This window comes from Embiotoca jacksoni, unplaced genomic scaffold, assembly GCF_022577435.1.
Source record: "Embiotoca jacksoni isolate LCO1_2020_lvr unplaced genomic scaffold, fEmbJac1.0.p SCAF_72, whole genome shotgun sequence".
Taxonomy (NCBI): Eukaryota; Metazoa; Chordata; class Actinopteri; family Embiotocidae; genus Embiotoca; species Embiotoca jacksoni.
The window spans coordinates 91,420-111,507 of record NW_027185428.1 but is presented as its reverse complement, the minus strand read 5'-3'; the positions used below and the strand labels follow the sequence as shown (position 1 = coordinate 111,507).

At 42.3% G+C, this 20,088-nt stretch overlaps 1 protein-coding gene across 1 annotated transcript; it reads left to right on the top strand.

Annotated features, from left to right (window-relative positions):
- The first annotated feature begins 9,358 nt into the window (after positions 1–9,358).
- On the top strand, positions 9,359–19,828 carry tgm2l (transglutaminase 2, like). The gene is made up of 15 exons (XM_069177396.1): positions 9,359–9,374; positions 9,899–10,069; positions 10,543–10,773; positions 11,806–11,924; positions 12,323–12,451; positions 12,877–13,054; positions 13,284–13,419; positions 13,828–13,931; positions 14,164–14,306; positions 14,425–14,524; positions 15,054–15,199; positions 16,479–16,608; positions 17,849–18,009; positions 18,792–18,928; positions 19,648–19,828. The coding sequence occupies exons 1-15, from the start codon at positions 9,359–9,361 to the stop codon at positions 19,826–19,828; spliced, it is 2,082 nt and encodes a 693-aa protein (XP_069033497.1).
- The last annotated feature ends 260 nt before the right edge of the window (positions 19,829–20,088 follow it).

Here is a 20,088-nt window from a genome sequence, read left to right as displayed (position 1 = left end):
CACACTGCAGGACCCAGTGGGCCAACTCGAATGCCGTCTGGATCGCTTGCCAGAGCTGAAAGCAGGGTGTCGGCCGCGCCGGAGGCTGGGTCCATCAATAAGTTCAGAGAGTGTTCTTGAACGCAGCACAGATCATGATGCACATGAAGCAGCAGGTTCAACAAGCTTCATCAGGAAGTATTCACAGTTATTGATGAACATCAACACCTGAGTTCAACACGTAAACGTGAGCACTGGTACATGATCTGACGTGTCTCTGCTCAAGTTTCAGGTCGAAGGTGACATCACAGATGTACACGTACCAGTGGTGTCGACACGCAAAGTTCTTCCTCACCAAGGTTGGTCTTGTCCATCCCAACCATTCTATTCTTTTTAATTTGCCCGTTCTGATGAAAGTAAAGTTGATGGGCAGCTTTTAATGTGAAATTTCATCAAATTTAAGGTGAAATTAGCAAAAAATAAAGAGATGTTTTACGTCCAAAAACCAGCTGTAAAGACAAAAATGTAATATTTGAGTATCCTGGTCGTTCAAAACAAATTTAAAACACAATAAAACCATCATTTTATGAATCTATTTCCATCTCTACATTTCACTGTTGAATGGAAACAAGATAACTGAAATACTGTCCATGTCTTTAACCTGAAAAGTTAATTACACTCCATTCGGCATTAACAATCAATGGAGCAGCCCCGCTGACTGAGACGCTGATAGTAAGGAATAACCCTGTTTCATCCTCTGGTTTCTATGACATAATCTTCTCTGTGCGAAGGTGCAAGGTTCAGATTTACTGTATTAACCGTAAAATGAATAAATGTAAGAGGAAAACGCTGAGGTGGAAGTGATGAGTGAAAGCAGCAGAAAGAAAATATATAAAACAGGAAATGAAAGCAATAAAGGACAAACTAAATTCTGAAGCTGTTTGTTGGTTTCCTGTGAAAATGTCATGTATTTTGAAAACAATAATACAAAACGACAACCATAAATAATGTTGGTGTTTTGCGTATCTTTGTGGTGGTTTTGCGTCTCTTTGTTTTTGTTTTGCGTCTGTGGTTGTTTTGCTTCTCTTTGTGGTGGTTTTGTGTCTCTTTGTTGTTGTTTTGCATAGGTTTGTTGTGCTTTTGTGTCTCTATTGTTGTTTTGCGTCTTTCTGGTGGTTTTATGTCTCTTTGTGGTGGTTTTGTGTTTCTTTGTGGTGGTTTTGTGTTTGTGTTGGGTTTTTTTGCGTCTCTGGTTGTTTTGCATCTCTTTGTGGCTGTTTTGTTGTCCGCCCTTCTGTGTATTTGTAATAACTTTGGTTCTTTGTCGTAGCTCTGAATCTTCTCGCCTCTTTGCAGATGGTTTGACAATCTTTGTGTCCAACAGTAGTCTCCAACAGGCTGTGGCTCCCCTGTGGACTTCTCCACAGCAGACGTTTGAACTTGTTATAGTTCAGGTGTGTTAATGATGGCTGCCTTCCAATTAGAGGAAGTCCTGCTTGTGTGTGTGCTGGATCACTGTCATGACTTCCGGGGACACTTAATCAAACTGATCCAATGTAAACTCAGATGTCTGCTGTGAAAAAGGCCCATTTGAACAACAACAACATGAGGAGGACTCAGGAAGCTCCTGTTGAACCTTGCAACCTGTTTGCAGCAAGTGAAGTGATGGCAGCTGTGTCTTATCAGCCTTTGATCACCAGCTGCAGCAGCAGAGGAGCAGCTTTTCAAGATAAGACTGTCTGAAACAGCTCGTTTAACAACGGCTGATTAAATATTATATTTTTCTGCAGAGATAAAGAATCCTGTGAAACTCTGAATGCACTCAACAGGTGATGGAAGTGAACTTGAAATTCAGGTGTTCGTTAATGTCTGTTTGCATCTTTTGAGTCCTAAACTCAGTTGAAGCAAAAGAAAAAAAATGACGTTATCTTATGATGGTGCGTCTTATATTTAAAGGTTTAAGACAAACGTCAATCCTTTAACACATATATGTTGCTTCCATTAAGGCAGACAAAAATTCATTTCAGGCACGTTTGTTCAAAACAACGAAGGTCTATATGTTTTATTTAGACGGAGCTAGCAAAGTGTAGCTCATGTAGTTTTTGTCCAGTCTCACAATATCTGTACTTCCCAACTGTGGCCACAAGATGGCAGCAAACAGCCCGTTCTGTACTGTTTATAGATTCTCTGTGTATGAGCCTGGCGTCTGATTGGATCACCTCGAGAGCCCTATTTCCCCAAGTCATGACTATTTTCTTCCATTTAACGTAATTAACACAATAATAAAAAAGTATAAAAGCAACCGGTAGTACTATTTTAGATTCTTCAGCTTATTCTAATGTGTTTCTGGAGTTATAAAATCTGCTCCTGCCAAAGCAAGCACCACAAGTCAGAAGTAAATGACTGAAACAGAGTGATAAATACCATATGTTTACATCACCATTGTATACATGTCACTAATCTTTTTCAATAGTCGTCTGTGTGTAAAGATGGCCCCCAGCCATTTGGCACATGCATGTTTTTGCTTCTGCTTCGTCATTTAATGACTATTTTTCTATTTAAACTTTATTAATGATTTCAAAAAGTAACTTGAGCAAATGGAGGACTAGTCTCATTACAGCTTTGTTTTACACCATCAGTCCCTGGTGCAAAAAATGTAACCCTGTAGATTTGGATGTGACTTCACTTAAGTTTCATAACCTGAGTGTGGCATTAAAGTAATCCGGGAGAGTTCTCCCCATGTCTCTAGAGGGTTCTGTTACACAGTTATGACCTGTAAGCTCTCAAGGCTTAAGAAGTGCAGCCCTTCCAAACAGGTCATGTTAATATCCATTGAAAACAAGCAACGTTGGCAAACCTCTGCACTTCATGATTCACAGCCTAGATGAAGAAAGATTAAAATAATTTTCTTGTGATTTATCTGACCTTTAGCAGAAAGTAAGCAATGCAGGCACTTCAAAAAATGCAGACCAATAAAGATGCAGCATAGTAATCCCCAGATTTACCTGATGATTCTCGTGAGCTCCCCCTTTTGCCAACTTTGCATCCTCTAACAAACATGCCACCCATACACCTTTCAGCTGCTTCGGGAGACCCGTGGTCCACCTACACCTGAAAGGCCTCCTTCTCCAGTTTTATGGCAGGTTGTTGGGTTGCTGCTGCAGCAGGCACCTATAACCTTCTGACCACAACTCGTAGCAGCCTCATCCACTTTGGAGTCCACTTGGATTCAATGTCACCAACCTCTCCCGGGATGTGTGAGAAGCTCTTCCGGAGGTGTGAGTTCAATAACTCCCAGAAAGGGGCCTCCACCAGACATATCCAGTTCGCCTGCACAGAAGTCCAACAACTAAACATCATTCAAGTTTAGATCAAAGAGGCTGTTTCTCCAAATAATCCTGCGCTAGGTTTGTCTGTTGTTACCCACATAAGCGTCGCTCAGAAGAACATTGGAATCCGCAGGTGGTGCCCTTTCCAGGATATGTAGCTGGTACCGCACCACCTCCCATGACGTTCCACGTCCCTAGAGGTAGTATTTGTCACCTGTGTTCAGCTCGTCTGGGTCCACAGCCCGGTCCACTGGCTGGGTTACATAGCACCCAACCCTGAGCCTCTTCCCTGCGAGTTGTAGGTCCACAGGGTGACAGCTCAATGCTGTCTAACCCGACCAGACCCGTGGGCAAAAACTGAGCCACCAGACAGGAGGCAGCCCTGGTTTCCCAAGTCTGGGCGAGGTAACATTGCTACTCGAGCTGCTCATCATCAGTGCTGTTGTGAATCGCTCTCAGTCTGACCCTAGCAGGGGCTGATGCCCCTTCCAACAGCTCCCAGGAACACAGACACTCAAACCCCTCCACCACGTTAAGGTGGCAATATACCAAGGGCCACCATCATTAACCATGTGTTTATTATTGACAAAGGTGTGGTACGGCTATCACTGGTACTGAGAAATGGTCATGTTGTTTAGGCAAATGAACCTTCTATCCTGTGGATTTTAGGATTTTAACCAGCTCCCTTTGTAGGACCAGCATGTCCTATCCAACACATTATTTTCTTTTAGCACGGGTGATAACTCTTCTTTCTTCAACCCTTTAACTTGATGAGTACCACAAGGGTTCACCTTTGGTACTATTTTGTTTTCATTTTATAGGTTGCCTAATGGGTCTATTTTTAAAGCACACATTAATACCTATCACTTTTATGCCAATGATACCCAGATATACAGTGCCTTGCAAAAGTATTGACCCCCCTTGGCGTTTTTCCTATTTTGTTGCCTTACAACTTGGAATTAAAATTGATCTTTATTTGGATTTCATGTAATGGACATACACAAAATAGTCCAAATTGGTGAAGTGAAATGAAAAAAATAACTTGTTTCAAAAAATTCTAAAAAATAAATAACGGAAAAGTGGTGCGTGCATATGTATTCACCCCCTTTGCTATTAAGTCTCTAAATAAGATCTGGTGCAACCAATTACCTTCAGAAGTCACGTAATTAGTTAAATAAAGTCCACCTGTGTGCAATCTAAGTGTCACATGATCTCAGTATATATATATATACACCTGTTCTGAAAGGCCCCAGAGTCTACAACACCACCAAGCAAGCGGCACCATGAAGACCAAGGAGCTCTCCAAACAGGTCAGGGACAAAGTTGTGGAGAAGTACAGATCAGGGTTGGGTTATAAAAAAATATCCAAAACTTTGAACATCCCACGGAGCACCATTAAAGCCATTATTAAAAAATGGAAAGAATATGGCACCACAACAAACCTGGCAAGAGAGGGCCGCCCACCAAAACTCACGGACCAGGCAAGGAGGGCATTAATCAGAGAGGCAACGAAGAGACCAAAGATAACCCTGAAGGAGCTGCAAAGCGCCACAGCGGAGATTAGAGTTTCTGTCCAAGCCGTACACTCCACAGAGCTGGGCTTTACGGAAGAGTGGCCAGAAAAAAGCCATTGCTTAAAGAAAAAAATAAGCAAACACGTTTGGTGTTCGCCAAAAGGCATGTGGGAGACTCCCCAAACATATGGAAGAAGGTACTCTGGTCAGATGAGACTAAAATTGAGCTTTTTGGCCATCAAGGAAAACGCTATGTCTGGCGCAAACCCAACACCTCTCATCACCCCGAGAACACCATCCCCACAGTGAAGCATGGTGGTGGCAGCATCATGCTGTGGGGATGTTTTTCATCGGCAGGGACTGGGAAACTGGTCAGAATTGAAGGAATGATGGATGGCGCTAAATACAGGGAAATTCTTGAGGGAAACCTGTTTCAGTCTTCCAGAGATTTGAGACTGGGACGGAGGTTCACCTTCCAGCAGGACAATGACCCTAAGCATACTGCTAAAGCAACACTCGAGTGGTTAAAGGGGAAACATTTAAACGTCTTGGAATGGCCTAGTCAAAGCCCAGACCTCAATCCAATTGAGAATCTGTGGTATGACTTAAAGATTGCTGTACACCAGCGGAACCCATCCAACTTGAAGGAGCTGGAGCAGTTTTGCCTTGAAGAATGGGCAAAAATCCCAGTGGCTAGTTGTGCCAAGCTTATAGATACATACCCCAAGAGACTTGCAGCTGTAATTGCTGCAAAAGGGGGCTCTACAAAGTATTGCCTTTGGGGGGGTGAATAGTTATGCACGCTCAAGTTTTCTGTTTTTTTGTCTTATTTCTTGTTTGTTTCACAATAAAACATATTTTGCATCTTCAAAGTGGTAGGCATGTTGTGTAAATCAAATGATACAACCCCCCCCCCCCCCCCAAAAAAAAAAAAATCAATTTTAATTCCAGGTTGTAAGGCAACAAAAAAAGAAATATGCCAAGGGGGGTCAATACTTTTGCAAGGCACTGTACCTACTGCTGAAACCTGTCATTGTTTTTATTGCTTCGTTTTGTTTTTAATTACTTGTTTGTTTAGGTCTGTTTGATTTGTTTGAATTCTGTCTATTGTTGTTCTTCTGAAAATGAAGAACCATCATCTGTCTAAACAGAGGAGAATCATCATTGTAAGACAAATGCAAGTAACATAAAAATGCCATTATACCTCAGTGATACACACTGTTGAAGGTGAAAGGAGTGAACTGACAACCACATGCATGTCTCTTTTTGATAAAGTCAGGTTTTATTGAGTGTAACAATTTGTTGTCATTTACTTAAACACAACCCATACCCATGTGAGGTGTAATGTCTGTGTGTGGAAAGTCTGAGCTCACTATCTCACACACTTTATCCAGTTCATCCAGACAGCAGTCAACAAAGTCTTGTGGCTCTCCAGGGACTTTGGTCTTCTTGTGTTCTGTCACCAAGGAAGTTATGTCCTTGGTACAACTCAATCACGCTCTGCTAGGCAGGCGACTAGAAAGCTGGAAACGAAATGGCGTTCCACTAATTTAGAAGAATTTCACCTGCCTGGAAGGATAGTCTATTATATAAGAAAACCAGTAAGGCCAGGACTTTATATTATTCTTCATTAATAGAGGACAACAAGAACAACCCCAGGTTTCTTTTCAGCACTGTAGCCAGGCTGACAAAGAGTCCCAGTTCTGTTGAGCCCTCTATTCCTTCAGCTCTCAGCAGTAATGACTTCATTAAAATTCTTACTATCAGAGAGAGGATCAGGCAGACCCTTCCTGCCACTGTCACTGATGTGTTGCTAAGCAACAGCAGCCCCGAAAGCAACCATGGGACCAGATTTATACTTGGAACATTTCTCTCCTGTTGAGCTCTCTGAGTTAACTAGAATTATTTATTCATCTGGATCCTCTAGCTGTCTGTTAGATCTCATCCCAACTAAACTTTTTAAGGAAGTCTTCCCTTTAATTAATACTTCCATATTGGATCAGATCAACATATCTATTGTAATCGGCTATGTACCACAGGCTTTTAAAGTGGCTGTAATTAAACCTTTACTTAAAAAGCCGACTCTTGATCAGCTGTTTTAGGAAACTACAGACCAATTTCCAACCGAACTTTTATTTCTAAAATCCTTGAAAAAATTGTTGCAAATCAATTTTGTGCTCATTTCCAGAGGAACTGTCTGTTTGAAAATGTTCAGGCTTTAGAGTTCATCATAGCACACAAACAGTACTGGTGAAAGTTACGAACGACCTTTTATTAGCCTCAGATAATGGACTCATACTTGTTCTTCTGGACCTCAGTGCTGCTTTTGATACAATTGATCACATGACTTTATTCCAGAGGTTAGAAGATGTTACGAGGATCAAAGGAACTGCATTAGACTGGTTCAAATCCTACTTATCAGATAGAATTCAGTTTGTTAATGTAAACAACGAGTCTTCCAGACAAACAACAGTTGGCTATGGAGTTTTGCAAGGCTCAGTGTTAGGTCCAATACTTTCCCCACTGTACATGCTTCCATTAGATGTCATCAGGAAACTTCCGATAAGGCTGCCGCCACGATTTGCTGTCTCTCGACCTTTAACTTAAGACCAACTTTTAATGGATTTTAAGTGGACGTTTTAAGACAATAACCACAGTTGGTTTCTTCTTTGGAGATTTTTAACCGCCTTTCTGGAATGCTCTGGTTATACCCAACCATGTTACAGACCTGTTAACTGGTTCCACCAGGTGTTCATTTTTAGCATAATAGTCTTTCTGTCCAAACCTTTTCGAGAAGTGTTGCTGCCATTCAGAGGCATGTATTGTGTACAAGTGGTGTATATGGTGCATCACTTTATGAGCATTACTGAAAGTGTGTGGGTGGGTGTGTTTGGCCTATAATAAAATGTGTCACAGTATGTCATTATAACACAGTAGTGACAATTCTTCAGGCTATTTATTATGTTCATGTGAGGACTTGCTTGTGTTTGTCCTCTGTGCTATTTATTGCACTGTGTTCAGTTTGTGTGTGTGTGTGTGTTGTTTTTTGTGTACCAGTCCGTCACAGACCTCACTATCAGACACGCACACAGTGACCACTGAGAAATGTAACACGATACAGTGAGATTACAAGTCACACTAAAACATTGAGTTTCTCTCAGTCTGCCATCGTAGTCTCTTCTGCAGATGCTTTTAAACTGCTTAGCTTCAAATAAACATGTCCACAATAGTTTCACAGTAAAAACTCTAAAATTAAATTTGTGAAATGTACTTCCTATGTTTTTAAAGCGGTAGAGGCCTGGTTTTTTAAATTGTCTTATTGTAAGTCGCTTTGGATAAAAGCGTCAGCTAAATGAAATGTAATGTAATGTGGCTGTCAAAATTTAGGTCAGAGTTCCTAACTACGCCAGGATTTCTGGCTTGATTTGTAGACTTTAGTGTGTGTAGTCATGGAATCAAGCGATATTAACAGACTGTTTTAAGTCTTCTCGTTGGCACTTTTTATTGAAATCCTCTATTTATATATTGATGGGTTGATATTTTCCTTCAATTATTGGCAGAGTTTTGGCCCACAGTTATCACTGACAGACTTTTTGTCTACCTACCTTTCTTCTTTCTTTCTTTTTTGTATCTTTCTCTTTTTTCTTTGTCTTTTTCGTTCTTTTTTCTTTCATTCTTCTTCGGGGCCAAAAACTGTGTGCAGTTGTTCACACTTATTTGTTCGATACCCTTTATTCAGAAAATGCCAGAGACTATTGTCACGTGGTGATATGCTATGTGTAGTGTTTCATCTCCATTCTAATAAAGTGAGATGTTATAATATTCTGTGATCTGAGCAAGGGGGAGCCTGTAGATGTTAAACCGAAAAGGCCTGAGAAAAGACCCCTGTGGAACTCCACATATGATTCGTTGGCCCAGATTCTTAATTACCATTCAACATGAAAGTCATTAGCAACATTGCTGTACGTTAAATTCACATCATCCTCTTCTGTCCTTTCATGACAAATATATAACTGAGATGAGTATTACAGCCTCCTCTTTGAATGCAGTGATATGTGATCACTGTGGGTCAATAGTTTAAACTTAGCACAATGACTGTCGATCACGATTGGAGTTTTACCGCAGGAGTGACTGGATGTTAACTCCTCCACTGACTGGAAGAGTGCTGACGCTGTCTTCCAGATGTGCTCTCCGAATCTCCTTCATGCACTAGCCACTGCAGCGTCCACCCGTCAGAACACTTGGCAACAAAGACCCCAGTGTCTGAGGAGGGATGAAAAACACACTTTAAACTGTCACTCACACAGTGTAAACACACTCATGCATGTACACACCCACAGATGACTGCAGGTTTTTGGGAAGTGATGTCAGAGGTCACAGGGTGAGGTGGAGGGTTGAGGTTTGGGTGAGTGTGTCAGAGAGGTGAGAGGGCGGGTCTTGTTCTATATAAATAAAGGACTGTGATGGCCACAGAACGAAAAGAAGAGTGTGAAGACGCTTGGAGCAACGTCCGATAGACGAGGAAAAATATCTGCAATGGAAAACTACAAGGGTATGTGACTATAAATCTATCGATTACTGTTAATACTTATCATATATTACTCGTATAAAAACCTTGTGGGATGTTGATGTGAGTAAAAAATGTGCTGATGTACGGCTCAACATTTAGGTGGGATATGGCTCATCCTTATTCCTGCTACAAATGCAAGGGAAGCTTTTTACTGAAGCAAAGACCGTGATTAAGATGTGCCAAAGGAGGCAAGAAAAATAGTGCAAACACATTTAAATTTGTAAAATTCTTGCATTTATGGAATTCAATTTTAAGGAAAAATGGGCCATTGTGGAAAATAGATGAGACATAACAGTAATTTTCAATTCCCAAAATATAAAACTATTCCTTTAAAATAAACTTATGTATTGAAGACATAATAATCAATTTCAACCTCATTTGAGCCTTTATTAAGAGGCTGCAACTCTTCCATCTGTGCCAGTATTTTATCATTAACAGGACCAGCAGCCGCAGACCTTCTTCATTGCAGACTGATGCTTGAACTCTGCCTCTGTTGGTCTCCTCAGGTTTGATTCTTGACGTAGATCTGAGGAGCCGAGAAAACAACGGGGCCCACCGCACCAGGGAGATCGATCGGGAGCGCTTGATTGTCCGCAGAGGTCAGCCTTTCTCCATCACTGTGCAGCGCTCCAACTCTGAACCCTCCAAACACCACCTGGAACTGGTCCTGCACCTCGGTGAGTACTGCCTCGACTGGAGGAGAGTTTTCATGCATTACAACGACATTTTATGATGAGAGGCGGTTCAAACTTGATGAACCCCTGCACATACATCATCACGATTTTAATCATCTGAGTGATTTTAGGTGACGAGTCAGAGTAAGAGGCTGAGCTGAAAGTTGGTTGAACAAGTTCATTCATTTCAGCAATGGGAAACATGGAAATCTTGCTAATCAGGAAGATAAAACATTTCACACGGGGAGCTCCATATAATCTACTTTTGCAGGGAGAATGTGGAGCCAACACTTCCTCACCTCAACTGAAACGTGTCTGTTGGCGTGTTTCTGTCAGTTTATTGTTGGTATGTTTGTGGGATTTGTTAACGGTGACACAAACATGGAGGTTCAGCGGCTTTCTTTAATGATGCACAGACAAAACCTTTTCTTGTCCTGACTATTCTGTTTAATTCAAATGTATTTTTTCTCCTTCAGGTAAAAGAGACGAGGTGGTGATCAAGGTTCAGAATGAGCGAGGGGCCGGAGACAAGTGGTGGTTTAACCAGCAAGGGGCGCAAGATGAGACGCTGATGACCCTGCACAGTCCAGTGGACGCTGTGATTGGCCAATACCGACTGGCTGTGCTGATGATGTCACCAGACGGACGCATTTTGGACAAAATGGACAACATCCGGTTCCACCTGCTCTTTAACCCGTGGTGTAGAGGTAAAGGATGAAGCAGCCGCCCTCTGTTCTCTGCTTCCTCGAACACTTCAGACTTTCAACATTGTCACGCAGCTCTGGACGTTGAGTTTGTAGAGTCACAATCCAACCCAGTATCACGGCAAAGCGTGCAATAGACATCCCCGTCCACTACAGTAAAATGTGAGATATTGACGCTTTGGGCTGTGTAGGCATGAAAGTTACACGTTTTGTAAGCGTGAAACGTATACAAACGTAAAAGTCATGTCACGCGAGATAATGTGAACAAGGTCCCGCAGCAGAGGTTTTGAAACCAAGGACAAAGGACATTTTTTGGCGTTATTAGGAGGTCAGAGTTTCCTGGTAGCCGTAGTCACAGACTGCCATGTGGGACGATGAGGTTTGATTAAAGGTGTTGACGACGTTTTTCTTGAGTTTTGTATTTTTTTCTAAACACCAAACATGTCTTTTTGCAAAAAGTTTAATTTTCCTGTAAATCAGACGACTCAAAGCATGCAGTAGGTTTTATTCTCATCCATTGCAGGGGAATGTGTAACTTTCATGCCTAGACAACCCAAAGCGTGGCTATCATACACTTTGCTGTAGTGGACAGGCGTGTCTATTTCATGTTTTGCCGTGATACCAGGTTGCACAATCAGACAAGATTTTTCATTCAATCACTCAGCAGAAACACAGAACAAACTGACTGGATGTGTTGGCTCAGATTTATATTCATCCCGTTTTATGAGGCAGAGGAGCAGAGGTCTCTGCCCTCATCCTCTCTCTCATGATGAAGACACAAACCATACGACAGATCTCCGTCACAGCTGTGTGTTTGTGACGCTCCAACTTCGTCACTGTGAGACGTTTTTCTCAAACGTCATAAAAACAGCGACTGACGGAGTTTCTCTCAGACCTTCAGCTTCTGTTGAGCTGCAGCTTGATGCAGGTTGTTTTTGTCAACGAGGCCCTCAGACAATGTGACCTTTGATCTCTAGATTCTCTCATATGGTGATCGAGGACACAAAACTTCTGCTTTAACTGTGTGTGTTCCAGATGATGTTGTGTACCTGCCTGATGACAGTCTGCTCCAGGAGTATGTGATGAATGAAGATGGAGTCATTTACATGGGGACATGGGATTACATCAGAAACATTCCCTGGAATTATGGACAGGTAACACACACATACACACACACACTGTGTGAATGAATGTGTGTGTGTGTGTGTGTGTGTGTGTGTGTGTGTGTGTCAGGTCAGTGGCTTCCTCGTGTGAATTGTCACAGCAGTGTGACAGCGGAGGCTCTGAGATTTCAGCTGGATCAGGACATCAGTTTGTTGGACGAGAGGTGACAGAATGTAACAAGACCACACAAACAAGAGGACAGACAGAAGGACAGAAAGACAGGAGGACAGACAGGAGTATAGACAGAAGGACAGATAGACAGACAGGACGACAGAGAAAAGGACAGACACGTCTAACAGCTCCAGAAGTGTCTCCTGCTCAACAACCAACCGTCTCTGTCCCTCTCTCATGTTTTCTCTCTGTCTCCTCATCCCTCTCTGTCTCTCAGTTTGAGGATGAAATGATGGACATCTGTTTCGAAGTCCTGGACAACTCAAAAGACGCCCTGAAGAACTCAAAGATGGACGCCGAGCGCAGATGTGACCCCGTCTACGTCAGCAGGACGATCACTGCGATGGTGACAAACTCTTCTTCTCTCTGCTGACATCACTGACAGTTTAACAACATGGACGTGGTGCGGTTTGTCCCTCTGGTAACTCACATGATCCGTCTAACATGCAGTCCATCAATGCTGCAGAGGATATCTTCGGTCTTGTAGTTCTTTCTGAAAATGCCCTTGTATGCTATGAGCAGAAATGACAGCAGCTTTTTCAGAATCAGTAGAAGAGTGCAGTGAAGTCAGTAGAAACAGTAAGTGAGAACCTGCAGACATTTTAATAGGAAGTGACCTGTGACGTCTTCAGAGTGTAATTAAACTGTCCTCACTGTTGGAAAGGTGATGTCATCATGAAGGAGACATCTTGTCCATTGTCTTAAAGGTCTCATATTTGTGATGTGCAGATTTAAAGATGTGTCCTCCACACCTTGTCTCCCCCTTTCCAGGTGAACTCTAATGGGGACAAGGGCGTGTTGAGTGGCCGTTGGAACGAGCCGTACACCGACGGAGTCGCGCCGTATCGATGGACCGGCAGCGTGCCGATCCTCCAGCAGTGGAGTGAGGCTGGGTTCAGAGTGGTCAAATATGGCCAGTGCTGGGTGTTTGCTGCTGTCGCATGCACAGGTGAGGTTGCACAGGTGTCACAGAGTTGAGGAGAGTTTAAGAACAACAAACTCTGTCTTCATACGTACAGTTTATTCATCTGAACTGAGTGTCCAACACTGAAACCTTCCAATCAGTACAAAAATCTGATGAAAACTGAGGCTGATTAGAGGAGTCAAATTTAAAAGAAGAATAGAAAGCAAGAAGTGAAGAGTGAAGCATCCCAGTCTGATGTGTGTTATCTCCACAGTGCTGCGCTGTCTGGGAATCCCAACACGCCTCATCACCAACTTCTCTTCAGCCCACGACGTTGACGGAAACCTCGCTGTTGACATCCTGCTGGATGAAACACTGGAGAGTAGAGCAGGCAAGAGAGACAGCAGCTGGTAAGAACACACACCGATAGCTGTAACCTGACTGCACCACAGGCCTGTCAATCAAACAGACACGCCCCCCAAAACAGGTCTTCTTGAATCTTCTTTTCTAATGAATGAGGGATTATTTTCAGATGGACCTCCAGAAAACTAATAAGAAGGAGTGACTTTAGCTAACAACACCGAGATAACTGATGGACACATTTTATTCACTTTGGATTTGATGAGAGAAGTTGAATGGGAGTCTATGGAGCCGGAGGCTTTTTGGAGCCGACCTCTATTGGCACTCGCTGGTATTGCAGTTTAAGACACTTCTGCATCGGAACCATTTTATAGACCTGAAGCTATGAACACTTTTATATACATTAAATATTCGGTAGACATTTGATTATTAAGGTCATGTGACATGTCTTCTTGTAGGAACTTCCACTGCTGGGTGGAGTCCTGGATGAGGAGAGATGATCTCCCCAAAGGAAATGATGGCTGGCAGGTTTTGGACCCGACCCCTCAAGAACTGAGTGATGGTAGGTTCCTCATTTTTTAATTCACAGCTCTGTCTTCTGTCTACCCTTTTCATCCAAACTAAAACTCTTCACCCCACCTAATGATCTTTGATTGGATTCGAAGCTGGCTTGTGTTCCTTGTTGAAAACCAGAGAATCAAACTGAGTCGCCATTAAAACCGACAAGTTTCCTGTCACTGTGTCGACTCTTTGGCACAGGAAACACTTTAAATAAATGTCTGTCTGCTCTTCAGGGGAGTTATGCTGTGGTCCGTGTCCAGTGACGGCCATCAAAGAGGGAAATCTGGGAGTAAAGTACGACGCTGCGTTTGTATTCGCTGAAGTGAACGCTGACATCATCCAGTGGATCCTCCAACCAGACGGCCAGCGGCAGAAGGTGACTGGCTTTTTGTTCCGACTGGCTTTCATGTTCATGTTTCACCATCTTCACGTTTTAGGTCTAAAGTTAAAGGAGCAGATTGAATGCTCATGGCCTCTGTGGTTGTTGATTACAGATCAGCGTGAACCAGAGCAGCGTGGGGAGGAACATCAGCACCAAAAGTATTTACGGAGACTCCAGAGAAGATGTCACTCTACACTACAAATATCCTGAAGGTTAGAAAGCACAGCACAAAGGAATACATAGATCAGGGTCAATCACTGATCAGCCTTTATTGATTATAGTTTAGTTCAGTGTGTGCATTGCTGTATTTGACGGGCATGCCTATTTCACGCGTTGCCGTGACTCTGGTTTGAAGTGTGTCAGTTCTATGAACGCCTGTGAAATTGGCACATCCGTCCACTTCAGTAAAATGTGAGATAGCTATGTTAAACGTTTTCCTGTAGTGGACACAAATTAAATCTAGTGCATGCTTTAAGCCATATGATTTACAGGAAAATAAAACTTTTTTCAAAAACATGGTTGAGTTAAGAAACAAAAAAACAACTCAACAACATTGTCACCTCCTGGAATCGAACATCATCGACGCATGGCTGTTATGAGGTGTGTAGATAAATGAACCCAAATGCAGACACACAGCAAAAGTCTCACGCTTTGCCTTGACACTGGGTTGCAGTGTGTCATGAGATTGTTTTATGCTGAGACTCGGGGTTTGAGTGTAATTGAGAAACATCTCGTCCTCAGGCTCCAAGAAGGAGAGAGAAGTGTACCAGAAGGCTGGACGCCGGGTCACCGAGCCGACCAATGACAGTGCAGAAGCAGAACAACTGCAGCTGTCAGTCAAGCACGCTAAGCCTGTGTTTGGGACAGACTTTGATGTGATTATTGAGGTATGGAGAGTTCAGGCTGCGACTGAATTAAGGAATGGATGAAGTGGGGAATCCAGGGCTGCTGTTGTGTGGCTCTAGACCAGGGGTGTCCAAACTACAGCCCGTGGGCCAACTGCGGCCCGTGGTCCATTTTTAATTGGCCCGCAGCAAATTCAAAAAATATAATGGAATATGGTCCACACATGAAATTTGCACTTGACTGTATTGTACTTCTTACTTGATTTCTACTCGATTGCATGTGATGAGAGCACAGACGCCACAGACACCGCGCAGCTGTTAATTTTTTTGCGGGGAGTTGATGATAACTTTTGCATTACGGAGGAGCTGCTTGATTTTAGGAGTCTAAAGGGCACAACAAAGGGTAAGGACATTTTTGAAGCTGTGTCTGATGCAATTGACAAAATGGAACTTAAATGGGATAAGCTGTGTGGAGTCCCAACGGACGGGGCTCCAGCGATGACAGGGGAGCACAAAGGAACGGCCTCAGTGGTGCACCAAGGTGGGAGAGTGGAGGCGAGGCTGTTAACATGCATGTGCGAAGCTTTGTCTCTTTGAGACACAACTACGCAACTTCAATGTTGTGTACTTCCCCACCTTGTCTAAAATCAAATGTGCTTTTTCAAAGGCCAACCTTTCTGCTAAAAGGGGGAAATATGTGTCTGTGATCACATCTCTTATGACAGAATTCAATCAGCGCTTCCGAGACTTTTCTGTCATTGAGAAAGAAATCAAGCTGTTATCGACTCCCTTATATGAGTTAAAAATATATCACACAGTATTCATGTGTTGAAAAGCCCAATTACTTAATAAATTCAGCCAATTAAAGTTGATAACATTTTCTAACAAGCATTAGTTGATGTCTTAACAACCCCAGTAACTTATTTGCATAACTAACTTGTAAATAGACCCATCCCCTTGTTCTCTTCTTTTTCCCTCTTTATACAGGGCTGTGAAGGGGGATCACCATCCTGACTAAAAAGAAATCTGAAGCAGCTGTTTTGAGAATGAGCCGTTAACCCTTTTTGTAACAAAATGAATGAAAACCCGTTAATGGAAAGTTGTGATGTAGGCTGTTTTTATTTAAACATATTCAATTATCAAGCATAACTTACCTACTTTTGATTGATTTTGTTAACTTTAATAGTGGCCCAGCCTCTCGTATATTTTTCTGTATTTGGCCCTCAGTGAAAAAAGTTTGGACACCCCTGCTCTAGACTGTTCTACCCACTAAGTTCGGTCAGTCCAGGTCTAAGTGATGATGACTCCATTTTGTCTGCAGGTGAAGAATGAAGGAGGCAAAGATGCTCGTGCCCAGCTGACCGTGCTGGCCTCGGCTGTAACTTACAACTCTCTCCACCGGGGGGCATGCCAGAGGCAGACGATCACTGTGACAGTCCCAGCTCACAAAGGTCAGTGAATCAAATAAATCCTCAAAAACCTATGGATGTTGGAAAACAACATCAGTGCTCTGCGTCTCATGCTGGGCTCAGACTGAACGAATTCAGCCTGATTTTGACAAAATTTTGTCATCAACAAAAAGCTTACTGTGTTCAACAACAGTGATGTCATCTATTGGTTTGGTTTGTGAACTGCCATTATAAAGCCTCGAGTTTTAATTTTCATCTTGCTAGTCCTCGCCAGGTTGGAGCTGGAAGTGACCATATTTGGATGAGCTGGGGAGGAGCGAGTGGTCCTACGTCCCGCCTACTGATAGCTGTAACCTGACTGCACCACAGGCCTGTCAATCAAACAGACACGCCCCCAAAAACACATCTTTTTTAGGCTTATTTCTAATTAATTACAGGATTATTTTCAGATGGAGCGCCAGAAAACTAATAAGGTGGAGTTAGTTTAACTTTAACGTCAAATTTTATGAGACTAGTTGAATGCCAGTCAGGGGCTTTTTGGAGCCAACCTCTAGTGGCACTGGTTGGCATTGCACCTTAAGACACTTGCATAGGCCTCATTTGTCAGACCCGGAAGCTACGTCCACTAGTACACTACTTATATGCAGTCAGTGATCCGACCCAAATATGAACGGTGGGAACAACAAATGGACCTTTTAGTGTGACATCATTGAAGAACACTGATGCAACCTCTGGGACATCGAACGAAAAGCCCAGAATGTCAGAAATTTCTTAATTTTACCAGCCTAGTTTTACAGATTCCTACGACATGCTCCTTGACTTCAAACAATAGAATCACAGACTGCTCTCTATTTGGAAACATGGTAAAGACAAAGTGGGATCCTGCAGGTGTTGCTGTCAGGTGGAACGATGGAACAGTCACACGGTTCATTGAGCTGTGGTAACAATACCTGTGCCTGTTTGACGTTTCGGGAGAGAGAGTACCACGACAGAGTAAAATCAACAGATTTTGGTGAGAAACAGCTGAGGACCTTCAGCAACCTGCTGAGTAACAGCCATGATTGACAGCTTCATGCCCCTCTTCCCAGACAACACAGGAACTCGACGTGAACGATGATTGGTCTGAGTCATACTTGTAGTGTTGTCAGTCTCCTAACAAAGACACAGCGAGAATTTATGGGTTTTAGATTGCCTCATCGGGCTAATTTTCCTGTTCTTTTAATTCTGTAGTAGTTTGATGCATCATTGACTGTTTACTGTGTTTGTTTTTGTGTGTGTCCAGCTCATAAAGAAGTGCTGCGTCTGCACTATAACGATTACTCCAGGTTTGCCTTTGAGCATCAACTGATCAGGGTGAAAGCGTTCATTGAGGCTCCGGGGCAGAACGAACCTGTCATGACTGTGGCTGACATCCCACTGAGCACACCTGAAGTCCTGATACAGGTAAATAAAGACAAACCCTGGAACATTAAAATATTTATCCAAGTTAGGGTTGAAACTATTAACTACCAAAGGTCTCAGTCAGTCTCACGATGCAGGAGAATTACACACTAATCACTGCAAGAGCTGATTTTACCTCTGCTAAGGCGGTCAGGTTTTCAGGGTAGGTTGATTGTTGGTTTGTCAGCAGCCTGATGGAAAACTGCTGGTCTGATTTTCATGAAACTTGGTGGAAGGCATGGGCAGAGGCAGAATGCATACAATTTTCGAATGGATCCCAATCACAGGGCCAATTCACAAATCAAATCAAATTTTTTATTTTTATTACCATTACAGGATAAAGCATTTAGACTACTAAACGCCATGCATATTAAAACCCAGCAAAAACAGGCCATTCCAGAAATCCATTGACTCCATGTCAAAATCCACATTCATGGGTAATAGGTAATCTTCTGCAATATTTCCTGGCCACAACTCTTGGGGGCAGTGTTTTCCATTTCAAAGCCATTAGTGTTGTATCGTTGTGTGAGAACTCAGAAAATGCCCTCTTTTTTGTCTTTTCTCTGACTAATTTGCCTAGAATTTGCAGTGGTGGAAACTCAAACAGGAATGTTTGAAAACTGACATTCATGTCAGTTATTTTTAATCAAAAATGGGCATTTGTCTGACAAAATCTCCCAAAATCCCCCTAGCAGTGCTCTTTTAATATTTTGTGTTTTGAGATGAACTCTAAAGTTAATCTTATACACTGCCATAGACCAAAGACTTGTCTCCCCTTGCTCCAGGTTCCTGGGAAGGTTGTTGTATGGGAACAAGTGACGGCCTACATCTCCTTTACCAACCCTCTACCGGTCCCTCTGAAGGGTGGCATGTTCACTGTGGAGGGAGCCGGCCTGCTGTCTGCCACTGAGATCCATGTGGAGTAAGTAAATAGTCCACTGCCTTCATTATGAGACATGTACGACAAAGAACCAACTAAAAATGAGCTCTATAAAAAATGTTTTGACCTCTCATCTGCATGCAAGCACTAATTTAGGTCAGTAAAATGGAGATTTGTTTTTTAAAACATTCTCCGAAGTGCAGATATTTTTTAACACTCGAGTTGAGTAGCACCCCCAAAAACGTGTGTTTGAGGCCTAATTTCTAATGACGATATGCTGACTTGTGGAAAAAAAGTATTTACTCAATATTTCATGAGAAGTTCAAAGGCAGTCTATTGGAGCCACTTGGAAGCTACGTTCACTTTTATACACAGTCTGATTAGAACTAGCAGTTTGAAGTTGAAGAAACAGTTGTCAAACAACTATAAATCAATAAATACTGATATATTTATGATATTTCTTCATTATCTCCAAAGGAAAACAAGTTCACTTTGACGCTCAAAATGTTTTTCTTTGGTAACTGACATATTGATGTACTTTATTGCCACCTACTGTCACGCCATAATTATATCAATTTTTAAAGTGTTTTTTGCTTTCTCGTGTACACAAAGGTATTATATAAAACAATTGTCCGAATTTTATTTTAATCCTTTTTTCTTAAACAAAAGGGCAAAACATCTGTTTAAAACAATATCCGTATTGGTGTGGACATGGTCTCATTGACTTTTAGTGTGACTTATTCATTATTATTCTTTTGCAGTGGTGATATTTCTCCAGGCCAGAAGGTGTCCGTGAAGCACTCCTTCTCACCCAGGAGAACCGGGGTGAGGAAGCTCCTGGTGGACTTTGACTCTGACCGGCTAAAGGACGTGAAGGGAGTTACCACTGTGATCGTACACAAGAAACACAGAAACAACTCCCCTGTCATTACTAGGTTTTAATAAAAGCAAAAATTTTACTGAAACCAGATTGTGAGATAATGTGACGAGTCCTGTGTGAGGAGCATTTGCTCTCTTTCAAAGTAAAGGAAATTGACATATTCCAGGACTTTTGCATTATTTCTGACACCTGGTTTTAAATTCCCAGAAACACTTTAAATGAAAGTCTCAACCCAACTGACACATAAACAGGGTAAGCAGTATATTTAGCATTTTGTTTTTAGTGCTATTTCTTGTTCTTGTCCCATATTTACAATGGGTTA

Bases quoted from the DNA above. Each gene is read 5' to 3' on its own strand.
- tgm2l (XM_069177396.1), top strand. The intron at 14,307-14,424 runs GTGACTGGCTTT...TGTTGATTACAG, and splicing joins CAGACGGCCAGCGGCAGAAG to ATCAGCGTGAACCAGAGCAG. The intron at 16,609-17,848 runs GTCAGTGAATCA...GTGTGTGTCCAG, and splicing joins GACAGTCCCAGCTCACAAAG to CTCATAAAGAAGTGCTGCGT.